The sequence below is a fragment of the Labrus mixtus genome, chromosome 4 (genome assembly GCF_963584025.1).
Source record: "Labrus mixtus chromosome 4, fLabMix1.1, whole genome shotgun sequence".
Taxonomy (NCBI): domain Eukaryota; kingdom Metazoa; phylum Chordata; class Actinopteri; order Labriformes; family Labridae; genus Labrus; species Labrus mixtus.
The window spans coordinates 30,449,336-30,462,656 of NC_083615.1; the positions used below are offsets into that span (position 1 = coordinate 30,449,336).

The 13,321-nt window shown below is 39.1% G+C and overlaps 2 protein-coding genes across 2 annotated transcripts in view; one reads left to right on the plus strand and one right to left on the minus strand.

Annotated features, from left to right (window-relative positions):
* Window positions 1-459: 459 nt before the first annotated feature.
* cetp (cholesteryl ester transfer protein, plasma) lies at window positions 460-11,743 on the minus strand. The gene is made up of 18 exons (XM_061036847.1): window positions 11,497-11,743; window positions 10,637-10,811; window positions 8,657-8,771; window positions 8,388-8,519; window positions 7,209-7,279; window positions 6,821-6,908; window positions 6,650-6,719; window positions 6,451-6,511; window positions 5,194-5,285; window positions 4,081-4,180; window positions 3,032-3,111; window positions 2,806-2,856; window positions 2,525-2,677; window positions 2,304-2,371; window positions 1,796-1,838; window positions 1,113-1,185; window positions 657-742; window positions 460-580 (listed from the first exon to the last, which is right to left on the minus strand). The coding sequence occupies exons 2-18, from the start codon at window positions 10,782-10,784 to the stop codon at window positions 503-505; spliced, it is 1,509 nt and encodes a 502-aa protein (XP_060892830.1). The 5' UTR covers window positions 10,785-10,811; window positions 11,497-11,743; the 3' UTR covers window positions 460-502.
* Window positions 10,837-13,321, plus strand: part of LOC132973505 (cholesteryl ester transfer protein-like) — a 56,970-nt gene continuing 54,485 nt past the window's right edge. The window contains 1 exon segment of the mRNA XM_061036994.1: window positions 10,837-10,877. The gene's annotated coding sequence lies outside the window, so the exon portion shown is untranslated.

The window sequence follows — 13,321 nt, forward strand, 5'->3', positions numbered from 1 at the left end:
AGTTTGTTTTGGTTTCATGCTGGTGCTCAAGGGCGACATCTACTGGATCAAAAAGTGTCACATTCTTCCTTTAAGTATAAAAAGAGTAATTTAAAAAAGATATAACTGAATTAGAAAAATCTGCACTTTTCTTCTTCCCTAAAAACACTTTGTCAAATCAATTTCTCTAATAATATAAAGAATGCTTTAAATATTAAGACTCATATCCTCTCTAAGTCAGAAAAATGAATCTGTCTTTTAATGTGATCATTAAACAAATATATAAATAAATGACAACAAAGTGGACTTCTTTTGTTTTTTACAAAATAAAACAAAAGTTTACTTCATCCTTATGGTGTTCATGCATCACGTTCATTCACCAGTGGAAATGTGAACATCAGAGACAAGACTTTCCTTATAATTTTTATTTAAATGTTTCAAACAAATAGTAAGTCAAGGTATATATTCTCTTTGAGCTGGTAACTATATGTATATGTGGCTAAAAAGCTTCAGAGTTTTCTCATTACTGCAGAGTCTTCCTTAGAAACTCGACCAGGAGGTGATGAGGGAAACCAAAATCTGTCTGAATCACCACAAAGCCCTTCAGCAAAGAGAGCAAAATTAGTGACAGGTAAACCACAAACTGGGAAAAGTAAAAAAAAAGAAGTCACACTTACATCCCGAGGAAGCACCTCTGGGTTAAAGATGTCAAATTGGTTAGTTCCCTGTTTGTCCAACAGCCTGGTAAGTTCAACCTCAAGAACTGAAACACAACACAAAGTATCACTGAAGACCTCACATGTGGATTTGGCTTCATCTCTTTTGCAGAACAAATATAACTCAAATAATTGAAAGTAAATGTCCCCATTCAGTTTGAAATCAACTGCAAGAATCATCAGTTTGAAATAAATCCAGGATTTCGTGCTTACTTAAAAAATGTTGAAATAATTATTTGAAATAAATATGACCATCCTGCTGAAGCTGCAAATCATCTTGATATATTTCCGGTTTGTTTAAGTTCATCAATATATAAGCAAAAGGATTGATGATAAATAAAATCATATATTGACTATAATTTCATTTTTACACATTTGGGAAAAAAATGTATTATGAAGGTGTTATTGTTGTCTCACCTGATAGAACCTTGGGAATTCCTATCTTCTCCACTGCTTCTCTTACAAATTCCAGATGTGCCTCAGTCAGCAGCTGGATAAAGAGTAGGAGGTGATTTAACAAGTCATATCAAACATAGAAAATATAATCAACAGTTTAATGAACATGGACATTAATGATTTAAACTGCAGGAAACTAAGAGTTGAACATTTGTTTAATCTTTTCCCCACATAATCTGAGTCTCTGTGATTGATATGAAGTTACAATTCAGTTGAAATTCAACTTCTTCACTTTTATAAAAAAGTTTGACATATTACTATTCTGGGCCTTTGTAAACAGTCCTGTAGTGCAGCTTTTTCTAGAGATAAATGGTAAATCCTAAATGGACTTGAATACTCAAAGGGCTTTTATACCACAGGTCACACCTACACATTCACACACTGATGGTAGAGGCTGATATGGAAAGTGACCATCAGTATTAGCTATCCCATTCATACACATTCATACATCACCAACGAAGCAGAAGGAGCAACTTGGGGTTAAGTGTCTTGCCCAAGGACACATGGGACATGTGGTTGCAGTAGCTGAGGATTGAACCTCCAACCTTCCAGTTGAGAGACAGCCGACTCTAACACTGAGCCACAGCCGCCCCCAATAACTGGATTTAATGTTTTATTTCCCTCATCAGCTTACAACACTTTACCTGCTCATTTTGTAACAGAAGCTCAGCGCGGACTATAACGACCCTGAAAGAAAGAACATGGACGGAAAACCAGACTCAGTAAAAATGTTGAAACACAAAACTACACACTCAGAGATGATACAACTGAGCACAGTGACAAAAACAAGCATTATAGAGGTGGGCTAAGGCGGATTTCTGAAACTTTCCACAACTGAAAATCCACCAATTAGACACCCACTTTACATAAAGATGGGCCAGGTGTGTTTCCTCTCCTTTTACCTTCTCCTCGTCTGCTTCTGTCCTTTTACAGTGTGTACATCTAATTACAACACCATGACGAGCCAACGACTTCATAAAGAGGTTTGGGCTGCTGAACCCACAGAACACACATTTTGTGTCTTTTAGGTATGTGTACTGATTTAAATGACAAAAATAAAAGAATGATTCTCATGTTGGAGTCTGAAGTCCAACAGCAGTTTACTGAACGCTTTATGTGTTTGTAATTAAAAATCATCACATCAGGTCTTACTCTGACACATTTCCCTTCAGGAAGAGTCTCTTGTCAGCATAGGAAGCGGTGACATCCATGACCACATTCTAGTAAAGAAAAAACAAACATCACTCAAACACAGGGTGCATTCTGGCTTTAGTGTTCTGAACTACAGAGAAGCTGAACTGCTGTAAAGGTTGAACATCTTTTTAAAGCTGTCAACACTTTCCATGTCCTGTCATTCAATAAGTGCCAGATACCGTTTGAAAGAAGAGTGTTGGTGTGCCTTGCATCCCACAGCTGAGCTGCCCAGAGGCCTCTGCCCAGATAGTCGTCCCCAAGGTGGAGGTATTTAGAAAGGGAACAGATGAACTCCAGACTCGTAGCTCAGGAGAACCTGACTCCAACAGACACTGAACACACACCCACACACACATAATACAATATGTAATATGTCAAATAATATGTCTCATCTGACAAAGGTACGAGTATTTGAGAGTGTGCAGACTTGTAAGAATGTGTAACGATGTTTCACAGTTACCGTTCTGATAAATTCAGGAACAGCACTGGAGAGGTTTGTCTTGAAAAGTTCCTGAAATAAAGTCAGACACAACGAGAAACTAAAGTGCAAAAATTGGCAATTTGTTAATTATCAATATGTAGAGGTTCAAAGTTTGTTTTTTATGATTGCAGTATTTATTCTATAGAGCAAATCAATAAGAATATCAGTCAGGACACCACACAGGACTCAAAGGTGATGTACTTACAGTGAGCTCTGCTCCAGAGATGTTGAGTGTGAAACGACCATCTTGGTGGGCAGCACTAAGCAGTGGGTTAAAGACCTGGTCTGAGATAAAATACAAGTGAAAGGTGTATCACACAAGTTTATAGTAAAAAAAAAAAAACACTTCTAAGTCAAAAAGAAGGAGTGAGATCTATGTAGAACATCTACATAACAGCAGACAGTCACTGTCGTAAAGGCCTACTTACATGTTATCATGTTATCTAGTTTCTATGTAAGTTTATGTATAATAATGAATTAGAATAAAATGAAACATCTTTATCTTGTCATTGCAGCAGATATGATGTTACTGACTGTGCATCCTGCCATCAATGCAGCAACAAAAAAAGAGAAATAAAGTCAAATGTGCTATAATGAAAAGGCAGTTAGGATGTTATTGGGAGCATTTAAGAGCTGCTTTGGCTGTGGGGATAAAAGTGTTCCTCAAACTTGAGGTGCAGTCAGGACAGGCAATGTTTCTTAGAAAACATGAACACTGCATTGGGATGCGCCGCCATCTTGCCATATTGATCCAGTTTGCTTAATTGATTGCTACCACTGTCATGTCTCTGGCCTTCTCAACAGCTCACCTTGCTTTTATCAACTCAGCAGTGTTTATACCTCAGCTCTCCATCCACTCATCGCCCTGCTCTGGTAAGCCATCTTCCACTTCACTCTGCAAACCTCTGGAATCATCAACTCCATCTTCATCTTCCTTTTTTCTGCATTAGACCTCATTAAAAGTCAAGATCTCTGTTTCTGTGTTCTGGATTTGGTTACTTACTCACTGGTCGTCACATCATTTAAGAGACAAACAGCTTACAAATCTTCTCATGAAAAGGGGATTCGAAGTCTAGTCTCCCTCATGCCAGTCAAAGTGCCAGCTAAATTACTTTCCACTTTGGAACATAAAAAAAAAACATCAACAGCATTTGGACAAGTCATACTGTAGGACTCATCCTAAAATATATTTTTCTATTCTAATGAACTGCAACTTACAACAGTTCAAAAGTAAATGCAATGTCAACTGCTCACCTGACAGCCAAAAGTAGAGCATCCTGTTTTCAGTCAGCTGATTGGGGTGGAAATGTGAGTCGTTGATGACAGCTGAGATGTTGTTGTAGTTGGATAGTGCCTGATGAAATTGTAAAACAACAAAACAAAATGTGAAGGGGTGAACAGAAAATCATCATCACACACGCACCCAAGATCTTATACAAAACATATTTTATCCACACAGTTCTGATAATAAAGCTGCTATCATTGTGGAATACAGAAGGGACTGGTCAAAACTCAAAAGGCTCTACTAAAAGCCAGAACATTAAACTATAGCATTAGCAAGCCCAGGCTCACATTAAGAGCTGTGTCTTATCAATCTTTGAAAATGTCTTTCTCACAGTACAAGATAATTTAATCTAATCATCGTTTGCAGGTCACATACCCGTATTATGTACAATACACTTGACCATGTTTTACACTAATATTTGTATCTAGCCTGTCTACAAACCCCCAAATTATGAGAAAAGTATTTTCCCTGCTGCACTTTTCAGAAAATGTGTGCTCAAACAGGCCGTTTGGAGATTTTCCCTTCATGACATCACAAAGGGCAGTAACCCCTCCAACAGGTGGTAGTGACACTCCCACAGCTAGGTGTTTGTTCTGTCTGAAAAATTCTGTTTACTGTCGAGGACACATTTTACTTACAGCTCGCTTGAGAAATGCTACATTATATTAATTAATTATATAGTATATGAATATTCTTGTTTTGTCTTTACCCAAGATGAAGGTTTCTCACAAATAGGTAAATATCAAAGATACTCAAACTTAAAGTTTCCTTGACATTACTGATGTGTGACATGTTAAAATGTATGACAAAATGTATTTGATATTTGACTGCGCCTGTATCTGCAATCCTTATATAGGCATGAAGGTTTTTCTGTGAAGCATGTGTATATAAACCCAAGCATATTGTGATTACTTGGAGCTTTCCTTCCGACTGTATTGACACTCTGAAGCTTTGTTCCTTCTACTTGCAAGAAGAAATAAACTAAACAAAGACATTGATTGACTCATGATCCTTTCTTTTGCTTTGTTTAAAGAAATTTCCAGCACACCACCCAAGTGACTGTTAATAAAGGTAGTATTGACCTTGTGGTAAGATTCGATGTAGTTTGCAGTGATGACAGGAGCAGCAGTTACACCAATATCCATACTGATGGCTCCATCACTGAGAAACTGCCCTGTGAACACACACACACACACACACACACACACACACACACACACACACACACATAATCATAGGATGATGATGTTTGCAACATGTAACATCTGCACGCCAACATAACAGATTAGTGTTTCAGAATGTTTCATCAGACAACAAAAGAAATGTACTATGGGAGGTAGAGCCTTCAGTTATCAGGCCTGCTAGTGGTACCTACAGTCTCTAAATGTACTATGGGAGGTAGAGCCTTCAGTTATCGGGTCTGCTCATGGTACAGTCTCTAAATGTACTATGGGAGGTAGAGCCTTCAGTTATCGGGCATGCTCGTGGTACCTACAGTCTCTAAATGTACTATGGGAGGTAGAGCCTTCAGTTATCAGGCCTGCTCGTGGTACCTACGGTCTCTAAATGTACTATGGGAGGTAGAGCCTTCAGTTATCGGGCTCCTCTCCTCGGGAATCATCTTCCAGCCGGGGTCCGGGAGGCAGACACAGTCTGTTTTTTAAGAATAGACTTAAAACTTTCCTTTTTGATAAATCTTATAGTTTGGGCTGGCCCTTGTGTAGACCAGCTCCTAGTCATGCTGCTATAGGCTTAGAGGTAGAGATAAGAGCTCAAGGTGCCAGTTCCCCCGGTAGTCTCTCTCTCTCTCTCTCTCTCTCCCTCTCTCTCTCCTCTCTCTCTCTCTCTCTCTCTCTCTCTCTATCTATCTGTGTTTTCACATCATATTACTGCATGTTATCTGTGTGTTAGAAGCCCAGGAATAGTAGCCAGGCTCTCCAGTAGACGGAGCTCCCCCGACCTTCAGTGAGGTGATCTGGCACTACCATCCTGACGCCCAGCCACCACCATCAGACTGTTTCATCCCCTAAACCACCGCCGTCCTTATTCATGCACGGCCTGCTCCGACATCCACCTCAGCGGCAAGGAAGTGTGGACAATAGGAACGCGAGGAATACAAAGGAGAAATCCTTCCTGTGTCTTATTCCGTCTCCTCCTATCACATTTTCATGGTCTTTTACCTGCTCTTTTGTAAAGCATCTGGAGATAACACTTCTTATGAATTGGAGTTAAACAAATAAAGATTGATTGAAATGTGTTTTCAAAAGTTATAAAGACCAGAAAACACATGTTTTTGTTTTCTTTGTCACGGACACACACACACACATATACACACACACCTGCTGTGTCTTGAATGAAGTCAGCCAGTATATTTGCCACCTTGTTGATCTCGATACAGATCTGCATTTGAGAAAAGAAGATTTACAGCTTTACCTTAACTCTGTCTTTAAAACAACACAAACACGCTATCAAGGTCACAAGTAAATCAAGTTTCCTCTCACTTCTAGGGAAGAGATGAGTGAAAGGTTGAATCCTCACCTGTCCTTTGATGACCATCTTGACAGTAAAGGTGATGAAGTCAGTGAAGAGCTTCTTCAGCCAGTTCGGTCTAACAAACAAAACATAAAGAGGGTCAAGACACTGTCACTTTATGATGCATTTTTTTGTTCTGCTGATGATACTCCATCAGGGTTCACTTTTCAAACGTACTCTTTGTCCCCCTGCAGGTGCAGCAGGAGCTTGTGAAAGTTCAAATAACAGTCTGATGTGTCCGCTGCTACCTTCCCTTCTCCACAGTCTGACAGACGGGACAGAGATAACAGAGAGGACACATGAGGACATATGTTCAGATAACAGATTGTAGGAAGGTTCCAGCACATTGAAGAAGCAGCTGCAACGTATGTGCGACCTAAAGTATTGATTACATGGCAACAAATCAGAAATGATCCTCAGTCAGTGAGGCAGCAGAGGAAGAGAAATAAACTAAACTACTTAAAGTCAGCATGGTTAAGGATTAGGTTCAAGCTAAATGATATTTAATATCAGTTAGTATCTAACCTAAGTTCTTTTGTAAACTATTATGTATAGAGGTACTCACAAAGTTTTGGGTTGATTCCAAGATCGATCTGGGACTCAATTTCAAAGTCAACTGAATGTCCAACGTTGACACTACAGGAGAAAAAAAGAAAGATGTTTGGTCAGAAAGCAAATGACAAAAGTGCTGCTGGGACATTCTCTTGGCAGAATGGTCATGCCATCATGTCTGAAAATGCAACTTATAAACCAGCTAAATCAACAAAAAACTATCTTTGAGGGGTCAGAATTCTGCTTCTCTGTTTGAATGACAAGTCATCTTTAAAGAGTGCAATGTCGGAACTCAGCCATGAGCATCCAGAGAGTAAATCACTCATTATAAAATACATGTTTAAACATTATATTTCTGTAAACGATGTAACCTTTGCTAGAGAGCCAATACAAATAACAAAAGGCCTGGCCACACTAGGATTCAATTGGGAGCTTAACTACTTGAACTTGAATCTCCTGTCAACGCTTTAAAGTTCATCTTTTTGATCCCTTTTATACTCAAACTCCCATGAGCTGAAACGCTTAAAATTAAAAAAAAAAAAAACCATTGCTTGGTTAATGCTGAGAGAGTCCCTGATCCTTCTATGCTGGCCCTCTCTACTGAATACATCTTGCATGCTGGTTTTATTACATATTTCTCACATTATGTTGCATAGCATGCATGGTAACTCATATTTTCCCATAGTCATCATCTGTTCTCATCACCTGGTCAAATAAATCCAATATCTCTGCTCCTCTCCCTTATTGTAAGCCTATCATATTCCTGCTTCCTCCAGTTCATTCATGCCATTGTTACAGTACATGTGACCCTCCACCTGCCCATCACTGTCCAGTGGACTTCATCACTTCATCATCTAATCAGCCTTAGCCAACACCTCCAACACCAGTGTCTGGACTCCATGGGGGATAGATTTTCAATTTTCAACCATCCTAAAGCCCTGTAGAGTTCCAGAGTGGTTTCCAGCACCAACGAGTGTCTGACCATCTGTCATCATCACACCATCTCTGGAAAATCATCTTGACAATCTCAATGGGGACAAGGTTCTGCACGATTCACTAGTTGCCTTCAGATGTAGTGTCTTCATGTGTTTTCATGTGTTTTCATGTGTTTTCATGTGTTTTCATGTGTTTTCTGTTTGTTCTTATAAGTTGATTCTGTGAGATGTTGTTTATCAAACACTGTCAGACTCACAGCCAGCTGCCATATCCATACTGGATGGTTCCTCTGAAGACTGCAGACACATTCTTAATTTCCATGCTGATACCTTCACCTGGATGCAGCTCAAACTCACTCTGACCAATCAACAGGTTGTGAATCTCCAAACTAGTGGACAGAGAAACACAACATTTTAATTGTCATTCTGTTTGCTTGTGTGTGTGTGTGTGTGTGTGTGTGTGTGTGTGTGTGTGTGTGTGTGTGTGTGTGTGTGTGTGTGTGTGTGTGTGTGTGGGTTTACTTACTTTTCAAGGCCATATTTGACCGTTCCTATAAACAGCAGGGATTTCTCTCTCTTCAAACTTGGGTATCTTGCATTCTGAAACGCTGCCTCGATCACTTTAGTGGTTTTGTCATTCACTACCAGAAACACACAGAAAGTCTTGAGGTCAAAGACACTTGGATGAAAATAAATTGCAGCCAAGTGAGAAAACAAAAAAAAGTACATCCAAGCAGCTGAGTATTTATTAGAAGAAAAAAAAACAATCAAAATGGAATTATATTTCCTTTAGCATATCCAAGGATCGTTTCCACCTGCTTGTGACCCGGACTCACGTGCTGAAGCAGCTGAATGCTTGTGAGTGACACATTTCCCCAAGGGGACAAAAAAGTGTATCGTATCGTATAATAATAACCCAAACCAGAAGCAGTAGTGTATGCTGCAAAAAAGTGACACCAACTAGAAGTCTGTATTTCAATGTGAGTCCTTTTAAAACAGATCTTTAAACCATTTTATGTTCTGATGCCTTCCCATCACTTACATTTCTATTTATCTACAAGTGAACTGATTTTTAGATACTTTTTACATTTTATATTAAGGTACATTTTCTTTTAATACAATTAATCTATTTATTTTAATCTTTTTTTTTTTTTTTTACTTTTTCAATGCTCAAGCACATATACATACAGACAGCAACTTCAAACAGACCCCAGCTACAACAACAAGCAGAAACATGTACAGGACAATACATGTGGACATTATACAACAACATGAACACATACACAGTAACCTACATACTGGTCATTTTATAATTACGATTCTGAGTCTTAAACATATCGTGTCATCTGCATTTATTAAATCAATTTTCAAAACATTCTCATATGTTCGCAGAATAAGCCTGAGCCAGTAGGGCACACACACTTTTAAATCAATTTAATATAGGGCTGCTTACTATTGGTCGGCTTGAATTTCTAATATACAATGCTAAAACATTTTTTCTAAATGTAATCCCCAATTCATTCAAGAATTGTGTTCTATGTCGCGGAAAGTATCAACTACTCGTTCCATACAAAGATGATCAAAAAATTGAAGTAACCATGTATGTATTTTTGTATGTATGTTTGATTCTTCCAGTTTAACAAAATCAATCTTTTAGTTGTCAAAAAGGCTTGTCTTGAATGTTCCTATCTTTTCAATTCTGTTCCCATTGGGCCTGTGTCTGAGTGTTCAGGTGGATTAAATAAACATTTCTTTGTCTTGTATTTTAATATATATTGTATTTTAACCCTTGAGGAACTTTTAGTTTGTGTTCATTTTGGCGCCCCCTGCAGACATAGCTGTGTGTTTTATCGGCCCATCTTGCCCTAAACCTGCGTAGTTAGTGTATCTTCCTGCTTTTGTCTTACTGTCAAATGTGGAATTTTTGGAAAATATTTTTTTTAAAAGGCAGTGTCCTCAGCGTGCTGTGAATCACCTTGTCTGACACCTACCCCCTAGCAGTGGTTACAGGATTTTAAAAAATACCTAAAAGAAGAATTGATCTAGTCCCTGATGTTATTGTTTGCTTTTGTAGGTCATACAGAGACATCAGTATTCATTTCAGTCCATTTTATAACCAGTCAAAAACTCCTCATAGGAGCTTTAATGTATCTGTTCTGCTTATGGATGTTCTTAATGCTGTGTTAGATTGTGTACAGCTCTCTGAATTGCCTTATGTAGAAATGTTTCCCTATAAACAAACTTGCTTTGATCTGCCTCAGACTGATTTACACTGTTTGACACTGACAGGAGAAAAGTTAGGAACGGGGTCTGCTGACAAATATTGCACCTCTGCCTAAAGTTTACACAGAAGAGACCTGACACAGGAATAAGATATGTTTGCATCCTGAACCAGGAGCTGTGGTGAAAGTTCTCAGAAAATCAGATTATTGGTCAAATTAAATAACTGGGTCAGTGAGGCAAGTGGTCAAAATAAAAAACAAAACAGGGTCAAAGTTCCACTCACACACAACAGCTGCAGGATGGGTGAGCCGACATACTGCACCGGTGAATCTGTAGGCTGAAGCAGCGTCCTGCAGGCAGGCTCGAGATGCTCCAAACACTGAGACGAACAGCAGCAGGAGCAGCAGTGGTGAGAAAACTTCACACGGCATTGTGCAGGTAGATGAGCTCACCTCTCTCTGAAAATCAGTTGTGGTCTTTAACCCTTGGCACTGTTTGCACTTTGCTGTATACTCGTAGGAGGGAGCTTCCGTCACTACACTGTAGGTTGTTATTCCTCTAGTAGACTCAGCTCACCTCTAAATTCTTCTGATCATGAACTTGTCCAATTTCATTTCAAATCTCCTGTCAACCCTTTAAAGTTCATCTTTTTGATCCCTTTTGTACTCAAACTCCCATGAGCTGAAATGCTTAAAATTTTTTAAAAAACGTTCCTTAGTCAATGCTGAGAGAGTCCCGATCCTTCAATGCTGGCTCTCTCCACTGCCAGGGAGAACTGTGTGCTACAATGATCCAGTACATACTCTGCCATTTATCCAATCAGACATGGACAACTTGGATGATTCACACTTGATCGATGAACAAATACTGACTCAGGCTTATCTTTTACTCAAAGTCCCCTTAAAGTAAACTGGTCAAAGTACAAACTTTCTTACACATAATCTCAAAAAGATACACTTTTTTTTTTAAGCTATTCCGACCAAATACTGAGTAAAAACATGTTTTAATGTTTGATCAACTCATGGTTTGCACATGAAAACAATTGTGAGAACATACTTGACTGTGCAACCTTACGTGCAAATAAAACTTAAAACTTGAAAAAATAAACGTTGGATAACAGTTATTATAAACCAGTATACATACCAAACAAAGATGTCTTTTAAAGTTAATAAAATGATCAGAAGCACCACATCTTTAAAGTATAAACTGCATGCTTCAATCCAGATCAGTTTGCTCCATAACCCTCCTGAACGTACTCTACATCCACTGCTCTGATCAGGTGTGGAGACCAACTTTCTCTGAACAAAGACTCTTTTTAACCTCAGGAAAACTAGACACCGAAACTGGCTGAAATGTGAACCGTGCATTCCCTAGTGGTGATTCCCTCAGAATGTGATGTGTGTGTGTTTGTTCCCCGCCAAACCTTGCTGCTGAATATGTTTGGTTTGGGTGGACTTCAGAAGGACAGAGTAAAGGTTGGATACTGATCTAGCGAAATGACCAAGAGTCTCTGTGGTGCGTGGGTGCCATCTAGTGGTGGAATTATAACATGGTTACAACCTGCTGGTAGGTTACTGCAGATCAGCAAGTGCATGAATATGTAGATACACAGACTGTAACACCCAACACTAGCAAACACATTTCTAAATATCTGTTCAAACAAAATATACAGGAAATTGTGAACGTGGTAACCCAACATTTATTCCTCAGTAGATCGGTGAGTCTAGGGCATGTACCAAATTAAGGGACAGTTCATGGTAAAAATATCTATCAAAACAAAACACAGTAACAGTACTTGGAGTAGTACTGTTGGACAGTTGGGAACTTTAGCCACTGCCATCAGTGTGTGAATGTTTCCAAGTCTCTTTACCATTTAGCAATAAGTTGTGAGCTAGGGACTGGGGGTTGGGGGTTTGGCTGGTAGTTTGACAACAGGGACTAACCTAAACCTACCCAGGAGATATACTCTTCCTCTTACCAGGGTTTTCACTCCTCCCGTTTTAACATAATGCACTTGTGAACATTTCTAGAGAATTTCAGGAGGACTTCCCTTGAAATCCTCCTAGCTGTTCTGGTTGCTCACAGGTTCAAGTCCAGTTGTGTCTCCTCCTTACTTAAAACCTTAAAAACCCTCCTGGAATCACAGTATAAATGTTTCACTAAAACTCTGTTCCATCATTACTGAATATGCAGCTTTTTGTGCTTTTTTGTGTACTTGTTTCCTGGGTGTGTGTCTCTGTGTGTGTGTGTGCTTTTTCATTGTTTCTTTGATAGCAGCATGTTTGCCTTGAATGTACAAGTTTTGTTTTTTTTGCTCTGTGATTCTGTTTACAGGTCATGCCCACTGTTGTATAAGTTCAGGGCTTTGTAAGAATTGAATGTGTCTTGATCACTGTACTCATGTCCTCATGAGAAGAATGTGAGGAAGACAAAAAACCACAGGACAAAATGGTCTCAAAGAGATTGAAGCTCACAAAGAAGGCAGGAACAGGAGCCATTCCACAAAAGATTAACGAGGCCAAAGGTGTTTGGAATGAAGTGACAGTCACTACTTTCATTACTTCAGCTCTCACGGCCGACCTTTTGGAGCATCTGGACTATCTTGACTAAACCCACAACACAGTGGTTCCTTTGTTTTGACCACCTTCTCTGCTTGTCATCCAGAGTACACAGAACCCTTTTTACACAGTTAACTGAGTCTTCTTCTTCCATCACTCCAATGTTTTTTCACACAGATTTGAGCCTGAGTTTTTTTGCTTTACCAATTGATTCCTTACCACCCACAGAAACTACACCTTTAAAAGATTGTGTTTCTACAGTAAGTGCTGGTTCAATTTAACTTCCCACTGTGTTTTCTACTCCTTAAATACAATATTCTGTTTGTAGGTCCTGCATGGTCACTCTCTGCCCAGACAATGACCATGACAGATGTCCTTGGTGCCTTGGAAATGATCACCTAAGGTTAGCG